At 44.2% G+C, this 19507-nt stretch overlaps 1 protein-coding gene across 1 annotated transcript in view; it reads left to right on the top strand.

Moving 5' to 3' along the window:
* FRMD1 (FERM domain containing 1) overlaps nucleotides 1-17078 on the top strand; it is a 28317-nt gene extending 11239 nt beyond the window's left edge. The window contains exons 3-13 of the mRNA XM_058020639.1: nucleotides 2490-2569; nucleotides 4641-4717; nucleotides 6343-6529; nucleotides 8673-8828; nucleotides 11117-11182; nucleotides 11391-11459; nucleotides 11649-11823; nucleotides 12710-13045; nucleotides 13186-13314; nucleotides 14044-14123; nucleotides 16150-17078. Of these exons, the coding sequence (XP_057876622.1) occupies nucleotides 2490-2569; nucleotides 4641-4717; nucleotides 6343-6529; nucleotides 8673-8828; nucleotides 11117-11182; nucleotides 11391-11459; nucleotides 11649-11823; nucleotides 12710-13045; nucleotides 13186-13314; nucleotides 14044-14123; nucleotides 16150-16437 (1643 nt within the window). The 3' untranslated portion in view covers nucleotides 16438-17078. The remainder of the gene's footprint in view (nucleotides 1-2489; nucleotides 2570-4640; nucleotides 4718-6342; nucleotides 6530-8672; nucleotides 8829-11116; nucleotides 11183-11390; nucleotides 11460-11648; nucleotides 11824-12709; nucleotides 13046-13185; nucleotides 13315-14043; nucleotides 14124-16149) is intronic.
* Nucleotides 17079-19507: the final 2429 nt, after the last annotated feature.

The following is a 19507-nucleotide window of genomic DNA, read 5'->3' as shown; positions in this document are numbered from 1 at the left end:
TGTACATTGGGGTGTCCTCCTGTAGCCTGGCTTATTCTTGTGGTTTATGTGTATCTCCCAGTAGGCCTGATAATAACCTGGAATCCTCAGGTGTGACATCTGTGCCCTCACAAAATCATCTCTGACCTAATTAACATGACAGATAAAGAGGGGCTCTGGGGTGTGGGTGACAAATTGCTTTACTGTGGTGTAACTGTTCTGTCACACTTTTCCCTTTCTGACGTACTATTCAGGGGTGATGGGATGCTTTGGGGTATGTCACTGTGCTTGCTATTGAAATTTCCCCTCTTGTTTGAGGAATAATTAATGTGTTTCTCTAAATGCCTCTGGGCATGGGATCATTGTTGAAGTAGAAAGGAAAACTGACCCTTCAACTTGTTATAGCCACTTAACAAGGTGTCAGCTGAAGACCACAGTGCTGGCAGAGCTGATACAGGGTTTACCCATCATTGCTGTGCCATCAGGACCAGCCCCATGGCATGTGGGGAGCCCATAGTGGAGGGCAGGCCCTGCTGCAGGACTGCCAAAGCCCAGGGAGGGACTGGGTGGTGTGCTCATGTTATCTCACTCCAGTCACTTGCTGTGCATTGATTCCCTAAATGAGCTTTTACTTACTTTTTAATAAAAGCTTTATGGAGTGATGCTTACCAGCTTGGTAGCTGATTAGGGACAGAGACAAGCCTAACATGAGCAAACCCTTCTCTCACTCACTGACTAGGACTTCTATCAGCCTCTTCTAGGCAGTGTTATCTGATCTTAATGGACCTAGAGAAGGAAGGGCTGGGGCCAGTGTAGCCCCCAGCCACCCTATCTTAGACAGAAGCAAAGAGGCAGGTACAAGATGCAATCTCTGTGATGATAAAAACTTCCTCTCCTTGTCAAAGCAGCAGAAATAACTTCCATATCATCCTGTGTGCTACAGCAGTTAAATTGGCCACCACAGACACTTTCAGAAATTCTATACAGCCACTTCGATGGTGCAGTTAAATATTGGTTTGTTTCTGTATGTGATATGTCAAGTAATGTGATAAACAGAAGTGTAGGTATATTAAAAGTACAGCTGCAAGTACTACAATGCAGGAAAGAGCATGGAGAGGGAAACACGACTTTTTGGGCATTGTACTTTTTGTATCCAGTGTTAGTGCTGTTTTACAGGAGGTTTCCTAGTAGGGTGATGTGTGGGCCAGTTCTGGATAGCACCAGATGTGGTTTCTTGAGGTGGGAGCTGAAGGAGATGGCGATAGGAGGTTGTTTTGCTTGCTTGTTTTTTGAAAGCTAGCAAAGAAAGTATTTGTATCTGCCCCTGTAAGGATCTGCAATGCTTTGGAAGGGGTGTGAGGTAGCTTAGAGCCCCCTTCAATGCCTACTGTAACACTGACCATGCCAGGCCTGCTTCTGCCATAATACAGACATGAGTGCAGGCTCTCATTTGGAAGTCTGGGCTGGTCTTAAGGGGCAGGAGTTTGTTTTGTGAAGGGTTCTTTTTTCTTTTTTTTTTTTTCCTCTCCTTTTTACTCCTGCTCCTTTCATATTTAAGGAGCAAGCTCTTCATCTTGGCACTTGTGTCACCTGTCAAAACACTGTCCTAAGCAAGATCAAAGTGTGGAGAGACTGGTCAGGTGAATGTGCTCAGCTGGCATTGCTACTGCAGCCTGAAACACCTGTCAGGTCTTGTCTTTTATTTTTTTCTTAAGAGACTTGAAGACTCAGGAAAAAAATCTTTCACTGGCTGAGTTGTTTGTATTTGATAATTGGTAAGCAGTGTTATGAAACATCAGCTTTGAAAGCAGCACAAACCTCTTTCAAGATGATGTGCCATTCAGGCTGTGTCTTGTTCACTCTCTCTAGGGTGGAGAGCAAGTCCTGGTCCTTTAGTGTTTTGAGGCAGGCCAGGTTTCCCTTCCTTTCATTCATCCTTTCTCTATATGAAAAAAGTTGGGTGTGAGCAGGACACACCAGACCTTCTGAGAAAGGTGTTTGTGTTTGGTCCTCTTGTTTCTCACCCTTTCAGAGGATCCCCTTCACATGCAGAAGATATTGGGTACTGTTAAGTACCCAGCTCTCTTTACTTACTTTTGCCATGTTGGACCATGGTGCTACATGATGGCAGAATACAAGCTTGGGGAGGGCTTGCTTGTTTAATAATAAAAAACTGCCTCTGGTAAGCTGCCAGTACAATTAGCTGGGTAAGATGATGTTTCTCTTTTTGGAAATGGCTTCTTGATTATAAAGCAGGAATTCTGCATTTCTGGCTAAGATGTTTGGGAACCTTTAGCTCAGGATCTCTTGAAGAAGTGAATGACCTTCCTTCCATGCTGTCTGGAATTGCACATGTACTTAAGAGTACTGTTTTTTTTTCCTCCCCTGCCCTGTCTATTTCCTGGTCAGCAAATGTATTGCTTGGAAATAACTTGTAGAGTGACCTAAATGTTTAGTGACTAAACATTTCCAATTATTTTATATTGAATTCCTTTTTTCTTATCTTTCAGATAATGAATATGTTTTTATAGACCTGGAGCAGAAGCTTAGCAAATACTTTTCAAAGGAATGGAAGAAAGAGACCACCAAAGTAAGAGAGGTGTTTAACTTTGGAAGCTGCTGCTTTTTTATTGGACTGCACAGTGAAATGAAAACTCTTAAACTAAGGTCCATAAAGCATCTTTTGAAGATGGTCTGCAGAATACTTTTCATTAGCAGGATGCAGTGACTTTTGCATAGTTGTACAATTAGTTAAACCAGCCCCTTATGCACCTTTAGCTGAGCCATAGTAACCACATGGTTGCTGCTTGGCTGCTGCAGAAGTGGAGAAAGTCAGTTGGTCAGTTTTCCATTTGAATTTAGCCTGGAGACCTCATTTTTATCCTTAAGCAAAACAGCCTAAAATAACCTTTTGTGACTTGAATCTGGTACATGGGAAATGACTGGAGCTGTGACTCTTCCCAGAGCACGTACAAAAGGACACTGGAGGGAGAGGAAGGATATTTTGTTTGAGACAAGTCCTAGTTCTTAAGGCTAGCTAGCCCTGATAAGGGAGGGAAAAACTACATGAAATAAAGACAAGCTTACGTAATTGTTTAATACTGTTCATTCAGACATGATAATGCCTGTTTGTGTGTGCCATTAATAGAGGAGCCATAGTCTAGAACAAAGTATAGCATGCAATTGCTTCAGATATCTTAATTGGGTTGTTGTAAAAGTTGTCAATTACTTTTATCCACCTTGCCTAAGCATTTTCTTTTGCAGAATAGGCACCCTTGCCATTTCCGCTGCTAAGTTTGTAGATAACTAGTGAGGTTTGGACATGTCTCTTATCCCCAGGCATGTGCTCTGCTTTTCCCAAACAAGAGTTACTTCAGAAACAGCCAGAGTCATGTGAAGGGGCTGTCTGTCCAGCCAGCGAGAGCTCCCCAAAGCAGGTGTTTCTGGTCACCTCAGGATGGGCTATGCTTTGAGGTCTCTCTGTGATTGGATTCTTGCTACACTTTCCTGGTCAGGATAAGTGTTGAACCTCTGGTGTGATGTGAATCACAAAAGACTCAATGAGTTGCTACTGGCAGTACTACAGTCTGAGATGAGTTAGCCTTTTGGACTGGGTTAGTTGACAAGGTTACTTTCTATGAAGAGGTTTCAGGCGGAAAGCCCAGTCCAGCTGATAAAATAGGGTGGCTATGAACAACTTCCAGAAATGAAATGGAGATATTTGCATGGTCAAGAAGCTGTCTGCCTCAGATGTGGAGGGCGTGGACCTTGTCCCAGTGAGATGGATCTGACCAGTAAAGCCTTGGAATTGCCTGTGGGAGCAAAGTTACCTGTGTGAACATGAAAGTGACAAAGTAGGAAAGATGAGAGAGTGAGTTAGTAAGATGTTCCTTTATTCTTTTTCCCTTTTTTTCTTTTTTGTTCCGTTCAAACAAGCCTGTAAGTCTGAAGGATAGGCTGTAGCTAAAACAACAGGCCTCATGCTGGCTTTCTTCTAGCAGCACTCCTCAGTATGAAGCAGACACCACCACTGCCTTTTGCTCTATGGCTGCAGGAACGTGTGAATAACTAAGCAGGAGCCCTGCCAAACAAAAGGCATGGAGCTGATACCAGGCTGGTGCTCCTGAGCCCCAGGCAGTGAGTGCTGAACATGGCAGTGTGTCTGTCCGTGCTGGGTGATGTGGTGTGGAGCAGGGATGGATGGTTGCTCCTATGAGTGCCCTGGAAATGCCATGGCCATGCCAGGGCGGCACACTGCGCTGCTGCCTTGCCTGGCGCTGTGAGGGAGGCTGGGTTAAACTTGCTGCGTTCAGCACGAATGTGTTTGTGGTGCTGCCAGGTGCTGAGCTAGGTAATTCTGGGCCAGCCTGGGTGTCCCCAGGCTACTCTGGGACTCTTACACCAGCACATCCCTCCTATCCAAAAATCTTCTGCTCTTCCTAGGAGATTTTGTCATTCAACCTGTCTGATTGTTTTGTGATGCCTCATTGTCATGAGCCTCCAAGACAGTCAGACTCCCTCCTAAAACTTGCCAAGAGCTAAGAGTAGAAAATGAAAAGCAGTATGGGAAGTAAATTTCAGAGGAGAGAACATTACCAGATAGGGTAACAGGAATTTTGGATGCTGATCATAATTTAACTCGTCTTCTGTCTTTGCTCTAGGGGACAGAGAAATTCAGCCCTCCATTTGTTGCATTCTTTAGAGTACAATACTATGTAGAAAATGGAAGAGTAATAGGGTAAGTTCTCTTCTGTGGTAATGACTGTGTTTTGAATTATTCAGTGTGTTCTTAAAATGAAAGAAAAAGAATGTTTCTTTGTTAAGCTCATCTCTGTGAACTCATTGAAATAAGCTTTAAAAATCAGCTTGGATTTTTTTTAAGACTTTCACAGATGTCCTCACTCAGCTATGAATGTTTTCTGCCTGAATCATACTCCATATCCCTAGGAAAATTGTGACTGCTTTTCCATCTGTGTTGAAAATGCAGGTTGAATGATGACATTAGCAAAACACTCTTTTGCTCATGTCTTTTGGTTGTATGAAAGGCACTGGATGCATATACCAAAAATAGTTATTTATACTCCAAAGCACGTGCTTTGGATCTATTTTTTGTATTTGAGCAGTGCTCTGTGCAGTCTAATCCTGGAAATGGACTTTCATACATGGACAAAACAAATTACTTCATAAGTTAGACTTTTTCATTTGTAGTCCATTCACATGGAATATGGGCTGCACTCAAAACAGCACCACCCTCACCCATGGTACAGAACAAAGGATGAGGTAGTTAAAAATGAACAACTGACAGAGTTAATTTACATCAATGCTTCTGGTGTGGCTCTGTCCCTGGGGGAAGCCAGGAGCTGGGATCATTTAGGTGGATTAAAATCTTTACCAAATTTTTGGCATTTGTTCTTGTCTTGAGCAAAGCTTGTGGTTTTCTATGTTTTCTCTCTCCATAGTCTTTCACTTTTGGATACAGGGGACTCTTTCTTATGGAGTCTGTCTGGCTGATAAGTGTTTTTTGTTTCATTTTGCCTTTTTTGTACAGAGAGAGATTACATATCATTCTGCCACTCCCAAGTTACATATCCTACACCATCACAGGCATATTTCTCTTGCACTAGTAGTTTAATTGGAGAGGTTTGTAGAGCCATGCAGAGGTAGTCATCTGGCCCCTTCAAACTATACTTGCACACTTTTACAAGCAGACTGTAGTGTCCAGCACCTCATCTACATGCACATGTCAGCAGCCTGCTTCCCATGATCTCTGAGGGCAGGGGGTGTGTGGGTTATCAAGGCTATGCTATAGTAATTCCTTATCAGACAAACCCTGTTTAGCAGCTTGAGGAAGAAGACAAAAACAAGCCCAGGGCTCCCATGTCTTTTGATCTACCTTGCAGGGAATTAGCTGTTAAGAACTATCATGAGCCTAAGGCAAGGTGAAACAAAAAGCAGCGCCAAGTTTAGAGGGAAAAGGAGGACAGGTGTGCAAGAAACAGGACTGGGAGTCCAAGGGAGTTGACTATCCTGGCTGCTACAGGCTTTCCAGGGAAACAGAAGTGCTTGATTGTAGTCAGTCTCCAAAACAGGTGTGATGTGATTTTTCTTTCATCTACCTTCTGCCCTAACTTCTTAGATCTCATGCTCCTCAAGGTAGAAGCTACCATTTCTTGTGTTTGTACAACACTTAGTGGGAGAAGACCTTGATCTTGGTTTGGTGCTCCTTATACACACAACTGTATCAGGGTGGCATTGGCACACATCAGGCATGTCAAAGTTTAATCCCTCTTCTCAGCAGGATGATGTTTTTGAGGGTCCTTATCTGAACTTTGTTCTTGAAGTAAATTTGCCCTTGTCTTGCAGCGATAAGGTGGCACGGCAGCTCTACTACTGCCATCTCAAAGAGCAAGTGCTTATGTCTCATTGCAACCACAAAGAAGAAATCTACTTCTTGCTGGCTGCCTACAGCTTACAGGCAGACTTGGGCAACTACAGAGAGAAGGTCCACGCTGGCAAATATTTTGAACCTCAGGCTTATTTCCCACAATGGGTAAGTTTGGGGGGGTACCTTTCTGTCAACAGATCATGCCTGCAGCAGGAGCTATGCCAAGGTGATACCTAACTGCAGCCATGCAACTTCCCCCTCTCCTGCTGCAATGATCAGGCAGATGGGTAGAGTATCACCCTGAAGGTCCCTCAGGGAATATCTCTTGTCTTTCCACTCGATGTAGATGCACGTTCCTGGGATACATCCTTCTTTGGTGATGGCATGTGTTGGTGTCACATGAATAACTCTGACAGTGCAGATGTCCTTGTTTAATTCTTCTATGGCTTAAAGGGTTGTGTGTTTCCAGAGGTACATCAGCAAGATCTCCACAACCCAAGCTCTCCAGAAAACCTCAGGGCTGCAAAGCCAAGTCTAAGTCCCTTTGTTCTCCTCTCTGTAATGCTTGCCTCAGGGTTGGATAGATCCAAACCTACGGGGTAATACTGCTGTGCAGTGCCTCTGGTGCTTGCTTTGTCATTAATCTCTGCCTCAAGTGCAGTAAGAGGAAAGAGAAAGCGTTTGCATGTTTGTTTATAAGCATGTGACTTGTGCCCTTCAGGACTTTCAACCAAGAATTGATTTAATTGTCAAATGAAGGCAAATTAGCTAAGACTTTGTTAGTTGGCTGCTTGTCCCCGGCAAGTTGCATCTCCCCTGTAAGATGGCACTGTCCTCTGCTTTGGGGAGAAGGTTCAGATCAGTGACAGGACTTGTCTTGACTGGTAGTCTCTTTTATGCACAAATCCTAGCCTGCCTGCCTTACTGTGCAGCAGTGTGCCTTTCTCCCAGACAACAGGCCCTCATCCCATGCCATTCCTTGTTACTGGGTGCCTGTCAGGAGGTAGCTAACAAAGGGCTGGAAATGGTGGGTCTTCTGTGCTGTTTCTGAGGCAGCTAAAGGGCTTATCACAGACTGTTGCTTACCTGCACTGAGCCACAACCCCAAGCAAGTATGTGGGTGATTTATTACATCATTACAAACAGCAAAATCTGGCAGGCATGGGGACGCTTCTCTCCCTGCCCCTGGGGAGATAGTGAGTAATCTCCTCCTCCAACACAATCACTTCCTTCAACACGTGCTTCATATCATTTGGCCAAGGGCTGCCCAAGTCTCGTGCCAGTGAGGAGAGGCACTGCTGCCCTGGGCTGACCCACCCAGCTTTGAACTGTGGAGCTGGCACCTCTCTTTCTGCTGACACTGCACAGCTGATGGCATCAATATTGTCCTCCACCAAGGCCAGCCTTCCTCGTGGGAGGGCAGCCAATCTGGCAGGGCATGCAGAGGTGTTAGCAAACAGAGTAAGCAAGGGCTTTAATATTAAATGTAAGTGGGAGCTGGGTGGTGATGGGGTCTGGTTGGTTTGAGCCAGGACAGGTTGTTTCTGGCAGGATGTTCTCAGGTACCTGGTGCAATCTAGTTTTAAATGCTCCTGGTGATGGGGGATGTTGGGAAGTGAATTCAGCCAATCATCCCTCTTACCTGTCACTGCCACTCACAGCCTGAAAGGAACCAGCTGAGTATGGGAGAGGGCTGAGCTGCCCAGTAGCCTTGTATGGAGAGGGCATGTGGGTAAACGTGGGAACTGGGCACTTGCAGGGCAGGAGCAAAAGGCCCAGGGCAGGTTTTTCCTACTGCTTAGTGAAGCCACGTGCCTGCCAGCCACTCCTAATAGATAAAAAATACCTTGAGATAGTGTTATCCACCGTTTGAGAATGGAAATGCTAAGTAAGCCTAATGTGTAGTTTCTGCTCTTAAAAGGAAAACCTAGTATTTCTGCCTCTTCAGAGATGTTGCTGCTGATTGTGCTGGCATGCAGAGGAGTATTTGTTATCTGCCCATAAACATTTATGGATGCCAAGAGTTAGGAAAACTAATTCCAATACTTAAAAGTGAAAAGAGCTGACAAGACCTCTGTAGTCTTGGTCTGTTACAGTTTTGCCACTAGGATCTGTTTGGAGACATCAGTGTCATCTGGGCTGCTTTAAATGCTTATCCTCCAGGGAGGCAGAGGCAAACACAGACCAACATCTTGAGGGAATATATGAACCTCCTCCACCTCCAGCCACTGCTTTGCTGTTGATCACAGCTGCCTCTCATGGGGATTGCTGAAGAGTTGCTGACCTGTTTGTTTTCTTTGCGGTTTAGATAATTGCAAAGAGGGGGAGCGACTACATCTTGAGACATGCCCCAGAGATGCACCGGGAACAGCAAGGGCTGAGCGCTAAGGAAGCGGTGCTGAAGTTCATTAAGGAGTCCTGCCTGCTGGAAGATGTGCCCGTCCACTTCTACAGGCTGCAGAAGGTTAAACAAAGAGCTTCTTATTTTGAACTTTTCTCCCATCATTAATTGAGTGCACCATGGCATTTTTCTCCTTCTGTTTGTTTGAGGGACAGTTGCCTCTGATTCAGGGAGGCCAAACAAATCTAAAATGCTCAGCCAAACGACGGCTGTCCCCACAAACAAATCCGTCGCCAATGTACAGATGTAGCTGGAATTTAGTTGTGTTCCTTAGCCAAGAAACTGGCCACAGGAATGGCAAAACTTCATATTTGTTCCTGCCTGTCAGTAGAATTGCACCAGGGAAATCAATAAAGCTGCTTTTTTTCCCATTGTAGTTCATTGAAATTATGACAAGAGGTCAGCCAGCTTTCACACAAATGTCATGTAACAACTGAAGGTGACACTGAGTCATTCCAACTTTCGTATCCCATTCATTCTCCAACCTTGCCAGAGCATTTGGTGTTTTTTCAGTTACATGCTTTTCTTGGCAGTTTTGGATTCCTACACTGTTGCTTGTTAGACTCTTTACCCAAACCTGCTTAAACAGAGGATGCTTCATTTTCACATGCTGAGTGCTTAGATCTAGAAATGAGAAGTTTTCTGTTCCACTTAGGTGAGTGAAACCTGCCTATGCAATTAGGAATGGCTTGGGTTTTTTTTCCAAATGGAGATACATTCCTCTGTCAGACTCTAATTAAACTTTTTGGGTTTTTGTGCTCAGTGGCAATTATATCTGAGAAGTATACATGTCCTCTGAACGTATCTAAGAGCTCTAGTTACTGAAGAAACGTGCATTTTCTAGAGAAAATAAGTTTTGATCAGTAGTCCAGGCTTAGTTGTTTGCAAACCAAAGATGCTTGCCTACCTTTCTTCTGTTCTCTGTTTTTTTATTCTTAATGCTGTTAGTGCTGTTAGTGATGCAGTCATGAGAGAGTTAGTTACACTTGAATGCCATAAGAAGTCCAGCAGGCAGGACATGATACATTTTATATCCAAAAGCATCAAGACTGTGAAATTGCTTGTTCTTAATATTTAAATTCCTTGTTGACTTGGAATTTAGGCACCATGTACTCTTCCATGTGTCGTTTGATTCTTAATAGAGTCTTATTCCTGCTGTGTGACACAGTTACCTCATTTTGTGGTGAGAGATGCTCCTCCTTAGGTGATGCTTGGGTCACCGATTGCCTGAGCCAAGTGCAGAGGAGTTGGTGAAGGTGTTGGTGGGTTGGTTGCCCTGAGATTTCAAAAGCAGTCACTTTCATCTTAAGGTGGCTTCTACTGAATTTGGGAGCTAAGGAAAACACAACACCCCCCCTATCTCTCATTCAGACCAATACTGATTTACGAAGCTCTTTGTCCTTAGGAGGCAGAAAATATTTCTTATTATTTCTTAATATTTCTTACTTTGAGCTGAAGACAGGGATGGTACCAGGGATAAAGGGTGGGGTAATGTGATGGCATAAGGCTTGTATCTTGTAAGCCAGATGAGGAGAGACATGAATAAAGATGAGTTGTGACATAAAGTTTGAGCTTTGTGAGCCCATACATTTTTACCTCCAAATTTTCTTTCTCCTTTTCTTCCTAATAAAAAAAAATGCATGCATTCCACTCCCTAACTCTGTTGTGTTAGGAGAGGCTGAAAGAACTAGCTTATGATGTTTTTGGTCTTCAAGCAAAAAAATATGAATAGAGACCAAGTATGTCATACCAAGATGCAGCAGGAGTTAAAAGACAGTATTTCAACCCAGGTAATAAAACTCATGTAAAACCACCTACTCCCAACACCAGGATAGAATGTTAGAATGAAAGTCCTAATAATTGGGCATCGATTAGCTCCCCTCCAGCCAAAAGCTACCTAAGATCTAGCAAATCCCTGGATGGGAATAGCAGTGCTGTGGCAAGGAGAGGGAAATGGGTTCCCCTTCTGTTTTGGGCTCTCTGTCACCTGGAGAGCAAGAGTGGTGCATGTTCATGGGGACAGCAGAGACAGCATGTGGTTATAAGAGAGGTTACAAGGTACCCCTGAGAACAGTAATTGTCCATATTCTCAAATCACTAAAGCTACAGGATTCCCTGTCCAGGACAGCTAGGACACATGCTGGTGAAATGCCTGAGCTCCCAGCATGAAGGGATTTTAGGTGTAGGTATTTCAGGGGTCAACAAGGCAAGGTGCACTTTACAAACATAATAAAAACCAAATGAGCTGATGGCATCTGTGTGATGAGGAGTCCTGCTACCTCTCCTGCAGTAGGTGCCAGAACAAGAGCGTGGTCTTTGTAGATTAACCTTTGACTCTTCTGTTCTTTTAGGATAAGAAGGAGGATCGACCGACAGTTATCCTGGGCCTGACCCTGAGAGGAATGCACATCTATCAGGTAACAGACTGCTGTGAAAGCCTTCTGGTGTAGCATTAACTCTGCCCAGTTCCCTGTCCTCCCCCCTCACCGTGGCTCCTCTGCCTCCCCTGCAAACCCCAGGCTCCACATATCTCAAATTCTTGGTTGTTTGCAAATTCTTTGCACATCGCTGATTCCACCCTGTACCTGCCAGTCCCTGTGTCACTGTGGGTTTGATGTGTTGCAGGAGGTGAATCACGTTCGCCAGCTCCTCTACGACTTTCCCTGGTCACACATTGGGAAGCTGGCCTTCCTGGTGAGTATGAGGGAATGGAGGCCATCTGCCAGTGGCTGCCAGCCTGGGATGTGGCAAAGCTGTCGGCCTGCCTGTGCTGCTGCGTCACGTCCTGTCACTTGCACGCACGAGACCACAGCTATCTCTGGTAGCTGTGTGGCTGAAAACGTGCTCCTGCTCATCTCTTTGGCATCTCTCCTCTTTGTGCAGGGGAAAAAATTTGAAATCCAGCCAGATGGTTTGCCCTCTGCACGGAAACTGGTTTACTACACGGGTTGCCCCTTCAGGTCACGCCATTTGCTGCAGCTACTCAGCAACAGCCACCGGCTCTTTCTGAATATTCAGCCAGTTTTGAAGCAGATCCAAAAACTGGAGGAGGCTGAAGGTATGTTAAGGAACACCCTAGTGAGTTTAGTAAGAGGAAGAGTACAGTGTGTTAGTCTCTTCTGTTGTTTCATGGTGCCTACTCTCATCTAATTAATGGTGTTTCTGCCTTATTGGGGAGCCAGTGATAGAAGCAGAGGTGTTAGGTACCTTTCAAGTCCATTCCTAAGAAGTAATTGTGGCTCCCATATTGTTGACTGTGATCAGGAAGAATGTTTGTGTGAGAGCAGTAGAGGGATATCTCCTCTCAAGTGGTTTCTGTCTTTCCCTTCAGTGGGGTTACAGCAGTGGCCTTGAGCAGTGTGGGTGCAACCAGTGGCATGTGCCAGTCACTTGTAGAAAGGCTGACTGATCAAGTGCCTGTGGGCAAAAAGCCCTTGGTTGTTTTGTGTCTGTTAGTGTCACATAGATTTCTCAACCACCCTTAGCACATACATGCCATGGGAGAAATAATAAATCATTACTAAATACCAGCCACAGAAATCTTGTTCTTAGCTGACTTCACGTAGTGGTGGGTATTTCAAGAACCAATCAGCACATCTGATTTAAAGATTGAGCACCAAATTTCATTAAGTAATTCCCTTTTTTTGTTTGCTTTTGTTTTGCTTTATTGTTATTGACCTTCACTCTGAAACCTACTGTTTTCTGTATCATAACTGCCTCTACCTGCCTGTTCTAATTTAGGAGATGCTGGGTTTACTGCGAGTATGAGTAATTCTTTTACAACCACCTGAGCATCCATCTGTTGAGCAAACAAAAGACAAAGCTGTCCCTGTATTTGTTCAGTAGCTGCAGCGGTTGTTTCTTAGCTGTTGGCTGATGCCAGCAGAACTTCCTGAATATATTTTGTTACCCTTTCTTAAAGTTCTCGCTGGTTTCTCCCTCAGAGAAGAAGCGCTACCGGGAGTCCTACATCAGTGACACTCTGGACATGGACCTGGACCCGTGTGACAAGAACTCCCGTGGCAGCGGGAGCAGCGGGGGCAGCCGCAGGGATAACCGCCTGTCGCGCCAGTCCACCGGGAGCCACGGCAGCTCCCACACCTCGGGCATCGAGGCTGACTCCCGGCACCGCGTGTCCGTGGAGATGTCGGTGGATGAGCCCTTCGGCATTGACCGCGTGCACAGGAAAGAGCAATCCTGCAGCTCAACCATCAGCTACGGGAGCTCTGGCATTGACAGCGGCAGCAAAGGGCGGGCTGAGGATGACGCGCAGGATGATGGTAAAGAATTTGGATGTGTGGAGCAACTTCTAAGCCAACTTTTGTCTTCTCCTGCAGGAGAGCAGGGAGTAAGAGACTGTACAGCAGCTTGGAGCACAAGTGTAATGCTAACCATTCTCCTGCTGCTCTCTTCCTCCTAGAGCTTGAGCTGGCAGTAGATGAGCCAGAGGAAATGCCTGTAGATGAGCCTTTAGAGGGAGACCAGTTAGAGGAGGCCACTGTGGGAGAATCTGTTGAATCCCTGCCTCTAGATGCTGCTAGCTGCCAAGGTGAGATGGCTTTCTGCTGCTGCTCAATGCTGTTCTTTAAGGCTCTAGCAACAGGCATGATCTGAGGGATCTACAAGAATTCCAATCTCCTTCTAAACAGCTGCCAGTACTATTTACTGCCCTACTGCAACAGGATTTGCAGGCAGCTCATCTAGAATTTACAGGCCAGCCTTCTGTATTGTATGTACAGTGCTGCTCTCCTCTGTGCTCCTCAAAGTCTCCCTTCTCTAAATGTGCCAAGCTTATATTCAGTTAATGACAAAAAGATAACTGAGGTAAACTTTATGTAGGGAAGGAATATGCTTTAATATCTTGTATGCCACAAAACAGCCAAGGGGCTCAACCACAGAATAATGGGATGGTTACAGGAATTCTTAAGTAAAGTTTTGTGGCTTGTGATACAGGGGATGCTAGGCAACAGGGTTATGCAGGAGCTGTCTGGCCTTAATATATACATCCTTTATAGGAAAGCAAGAAGGGTAAAAAAATGGGACAAGTTGGCAAGAAACTGTTTGCTTGAAAGTTTTCAAATGTTGATCTTCAGGGCCAAAAATGAGTACTTGGGAGCAAAACTCCTGGAGCATTGAGGGTGCTTAGTGATGTACATTTGTCTTAAGAGGACACTGTTTGTCACTGTTTGAATGTGGCCTGTGAGAACAACTTCCCTTTTCTATTGCCCACAAAACCTCAAACTTGCAATGCTTTTCACTTCATGCTTCTCCTTTCCAGCTGTAAATCAGGAATCTCTGTCTGTGGTGCAAGTCACACTAATCAAAATGAGAGGCCAAAGTGTGGAATCCCTTCACCAGGTAAGGGAGAGGTTGCTCAGCAGGAAGGTCTGTGTGTGGGCATTGAACCGAGGTCCAGTGTAATGGAGACGGCTGTAAATCAGGACACATGGATTAGTTTGGATTTGACTGATTTTTACATGGTGTAATCAAAACCAGCTGCTGCTCAGCTACTGCTCTCAGGAATAGGATAAGAGCAGCATTTGGGGTCAGAATAGTATAGAAAGGTTTGGAGCAATCAGCAGGGAGATCATGCAAACCAGTTATTATCTACCTTAGTCTTCTGGATGAGACATGGAAGATCAACCACATCAAAATTTTTGGTGCAATACAGAGCAAAAACCATCTATGCAGTTTGGATGTAAGTTGCAAACTTGATCATCTTGAAGCCAGAAGTAGCTTACATCAGAGCAAAACCAGATGCTCAAGCTCTAGTTGTTATATCATTTGTGTGATTATAGTCTGTGTGTACGGAAGTCTTTGTTGTCAAGATTTTCTTTTCACCAGACACTTGAGAAAGGGAAACTATATATGGTAAAGTACGTCAGAGAAGAAGATATATTTGGAAGAAGCTCATTAAAATGGCTTTTTAAGACTTCTTTTCAAAGTATTGCTGTACTCAGTGGGGTAAAAATGTGGTTTTTGAAAAAACCCAACCAAACAAAACAAAAATCCCAAAAAAGCACCTCTACCCTTTCTTCCCTCTCTTAATCCAAAATTACCTTATCTGCTGAGAGAATTCTAAAACTCTTAGCAAGGTTTTCAGTCACTTCTTAGGACTTTGTTTTTAATTTTCCATGTTTCTTTCTGGACCCAGTCAAAAATGATAAGAAATTTTCATTTATCAGCAAAATAGTCCATAAAGTGCTGTAGGAGATTTGAACAGAAGCTAAAGACCATACAGCTAAGGACCATAGAGTACAAATCATAATTAATTTATTCCTCTATTGGAGTGGAAGACTTAAGAGCTCATGGCTGGAAGTGGGCATCTTGCTTAAAGCTGTAATGTTTTTAGTTACTGCTGTTATCGTGCTTACACTGTTAAATGATCATGAGACATCTGTTTTATACAGGACTGTTAGGAGTGTCTATATGATAGCAAAGACCTGGCTGCCACTTTATTGCATCACATACTTGGTGGCTCCTTAGAAAACTGTCAAAATATTCCTTACAAGGCCATGTAACTAAATGCTGCAGGGTTTCATTAGCATTGACCAGACAGTGCAACATATTCATGTTTCTGGGAGTACAGCTGAGCCAGAACAGGATTTCCTCAGGGTAGTTTTTTAATTCTTCTCCCATGGCAGTGAGTGAAATTATACTGGGAATAAGATTTTTGTAGTGCCAACAGAAGTGTCTTGGTTTCAAAATTATATTCCTGAAATTGGCCTTAATATTAGCATTTAACAGGTAATTATTAAAGAGGCAGAGCAAGAAAAAAATACAAGTGTTGAAGCTGGAAATACTCTCAAATGGTCAATAACTCTCAAATGGTCAATAACTCCTTCACAGAGGCTTGTGTAGCGAGATGGTGCCTCTGGGAATTACTGCTGATTTGTTGCTACTCTTTATGGAACAGTGCTATGTAGATGAAACTGTTTGTGGCAATTACTGGACACTGTAACCCATTAGTTTGCATGGTTGCCTTCTGAACCTTCCTTTCAGCTCATTAGACTTAATGTGTTCGAGCACTTGGGGTAGTTTTTTGTTAAGGGCACTTCGTCCATTTGAGGACAACTGCTTGGGTCTGCCAAGAAGTGTGAGGTCATTCAGGTGTCAGTATCTGTCAAGTGTTTCATCCATTGTACTGGACACTTGAGGACACAGGGCACACAGATCAGGATCCATCTCAACATGGCATGGCAGCTTAATGCACTTGTATTTTCTGAATTGTTCACAGCTCCTTGTTTAAGCCAACATCCTTCAGAAGGGTGGTGGGGCTCTTTTGAAAGTGGGGAAGAACAACTCTGAGAAACTTCTGGCATGCCTAGCCAGAATCCTTAGGCTGTGTCTGAGCTCTTTGTTTTTATTCACGCTGAACTGGCAGGTCAGATCGCCCAAAAGCCGGAGCTGCATGGAGCAGCACAGCCAGAGTTTGGATGACATCCGCCTGTACAAGCGCCGGCACCCGTCGCTAAGTGCCACGCTGTCTTCAGACACGTCCCACAGCTACACCTTCGGCTGCAGCCTCGAGGACAAGCTGTCTGTCTACGGCTGCGTCTACTCCACAGCGGACTGCAAAACCAAGTCTGCCCTTTACGGGAAGCGATCCATGAACTGCCTCTCCTTGGATCTTCTGGGAGAGGACCAGCTCCCAGAGGAGTTTGTGGTGTAATGAGATTGGAGCTCTTCCATACCAGGAAGCAGCTCATCATGGCAATATATACCTCATTAACACGTGTGATGTCACTCTGGTTCTTGCAGGAGATGGTGAGCAGCTTTGTTATTCAGCTCTGTATCAGTAAGTGGCATCACTTCTGCAGAGCTGGCTACAGGGCAGATCAACTGGAGTGTAGCACTTAACACTGGCATTGGTAGTGTCTATCTGAGCAGAAAGTGGAAGTGGCCTGCACCCTTGGAAGGGACACAATCAACATAAAAACCAAAAAACAGTGGACCAAAACTGACACTGAGCTAGTAAAGCAAACTTTGTCAATATGGATTAATCAGAAATTTAAAGTTTGTCATGTTCCCGCCTTTCTGTTGTGGTCCATGTCTCTTAATTTTAGTGTACAGATAGTTTGTCTTCAGTTTGTGCTGCTGCAACATTGCCAACAGCTGTCAGGCCAGGATATACTCTAAGCACATTTGGAGGGCTGTGTATGGAAGTGTCTGGCCTGTTTCAGTTGTAATGAACACAAGTTGCTTCTTCACTGCCCTGGGAACAAGACCTGCTCTGCCAGGAGTTTCTTCTTCTTTTGTTGTTGTTATTTTGTTGTAAGCATCCAGCCAAATACAATGTGTGGTCTTTTTTTTTTTTTTAATGGCAACAAATGGAGCTGACTGTCAGCTGTCTACCACTGCTGTGATGCAGACTGGCATTATATCCTTGGGGAGATAGGGAGGAGATAAAGCAAATGACTTGGCTGCTTCTGAGAGTATAGAGGGCAAGAGCATTAATTGACAGGCTTTTGAAGAGAGGAGTGTGACTGGAGAATTTGTCCAGGCATGATCACCCCTTACATTGATTCATACTTTAATGCTGTTCTTTTATTTGTTTTTAATAAATCTGTTCCTTAGATTTTTTTTTCCCTTCTGCTTAGGAGGCAAGTAAAATTGGAGAAAGTCACTTTGCAAGGACAGACAGAGTGACTCTGTCCTACTTAGTCATGGATAGGTCATGCAAATATGTGTGTGTGGTGCTGCAGGGCTGATGATGGTGCAGGTGTAGGGTGTTTGTGTGCCAGACCAAGGGTACTTGTTTTGGTGATCTTGAGAGTGGTGGATCTGGCTGTACTGGCTCTCACTAGGGAAATAATCATAATTATGCTGTTTCATTCAAGCATTTGGTGTGGAAAACATCCTGCTACCTTGTTACATGCAAATGAATATGTGTTTGGTTTCCTTCCTTCATCAATTGCCAGCATTGGGAAGCTTGTACTTGAAGGCCCAGCTTTGTGCCCAGCTTTTGACAGCCATCTAGGTGTGTTCTGGCAAACTAGAAGGGAAGGAATACTGTTCTGCTGGCTGGGGAAGTGTGTGTTGTGCAGTGTTGGTCATCAAAAGCTAAAGATAGCCTTATTCAGAAAAGAAAGGAAGCCAGCCTATGACAAGGAAGGTTTGAGCTGCTGTGTTGATGGTGGGCATGCAAGCTCAGTAGTTGTCTGGTAAATTGCATTCCCATAAGTCATTAAATAGCAAATCCTTGAAGTCCATCATCTTGCTACTTGTGTGTGAATGCCATGTAGAGGCAGGCCATGCAAGTGCATCTGCACTCACTGAAGTGGGACCAGCTGCTCTACATCCTCTGAGATGAATCCAGCACCAAACCCAGGCTGTGTGTACTGTAGCCACGACTTAATTGACTGTGCCCTCTTTGATCACACTGTTTTTCCTTGTTGTAATGAACAATTAGAAGCTGTGTGTTCACTGTAGCCTCTTTTCTTTTGTTCCAAACAAAGCCAAAATGCCTTTGCAAAGTACTTGAGGTATGTTTACTGCATCCAAAATAAATTCTTCTAAATGGATTTGAATGGGTAAAGGAAATCTAGTTGGCTGCTCTTGATCAGTCCAGCCAAGCCTCCCTCTGTCAGTCACTCCCTGTCACCTGGGTCCTGTTTGGCCATAAGCCACAGGGCATGGCCAGGATCCAGGAGGCCAGTGGCTGTACAGCAGGCAGCAGCCTTGCAGCAATGCAGGAGCCTTGCTCTTGCAGCTACCACAGAGCTGGAGGGATGGCTCTTACTGCAGCAGTGCCTGTCCATGCAAAACATGAGGGAGGTCTGGAGGGAGGGCCCCACTAACCTGTTGCTCTCCCACCCATGTAGATGTACAGTTACTTGTGGTTCTGGGAATGGTTGTTAACAGGAAAAAAGGTCAAAATTCAGCGGGTATAGTCGTTTGGAAAAGGGTCATAAAATGTGTGTGCAGCATGTGCACACTTCTCTCAAAGACAATCACATCCTTATCTGCTGCAGCCTAACCACATCACAGAAGTGTTTATTGCCACCAGGCAGCTCAGTGTGCTGGTTTTGCAGTTAGCAGGCATCCAAAGGATTTGGTGAAGCACTACAATCCTGTAATCCTGCTGCTGCTGGTTACAAAATGCACCAATGCCTGAAAACAGCGTAACTGACTCTTGCATGAGCATCCACTGCCTTGTACGTTCCTGAGGAGTTCTTGTATTTATTCATGGCTGGTAGGGAAGGCAAACTCTGCAGGTCTGACTGTCTTCTCTCTGTGGTCTGTGCAGCTCCCTCCAGTACTGTAAGTGACGTATGCATATGAAGGGGAGACCAGACACTTTGTGTATACACTGAGAATGAATCCGTATCTTATGAGCACTGTGAATATCTATTATGCAACTTTTGTATTCATATTAAAAAAAAACACACCTGTTTCTGCTAGTAATACATTTATTTTTTGTTTGGATTTAGAAGATTTATTATTTTTGGGTTTGATAGTTTGGTAGATGTTAGTGTGTAAGCATTTATCAGCTGATGTTAGAAACTAGCTGCCAATATTTGTACATATTTGTAAAATACTCGTGTTATAATCACTCTATTTTAATGGTAAAAGTTTCTCCTTTCCATGAAAGGATTTTCTTGTTTAAAATAAAACATAAATAATTATATATACACCTGCAATAAAGAATGGATAGAAAAAAGGTAACTGTGTGGCTATTTTTGTGTCCAAGGAAGACTGTTTTTTCCATTTGAGATGGGTTGTGGAACTTAATTTGCTGC

Source organism: Melospiza georgiana, chromosome 3 (genome assembly GCF_028018845.1).
Source record: "Melospiza georgiana isolate bMelGeo1 chromosome 3, bMelGeo1.pri, whole genome shotgun sequence".
NCBI lineage: Eukaryota > Metazoa > Chordata > Aves > Passeriformes > Passerellidae > Melospiza > Melospiza georgiana.
This window is presented reverse-complemented; position numbering and strand designations above follow the sequence as displayed.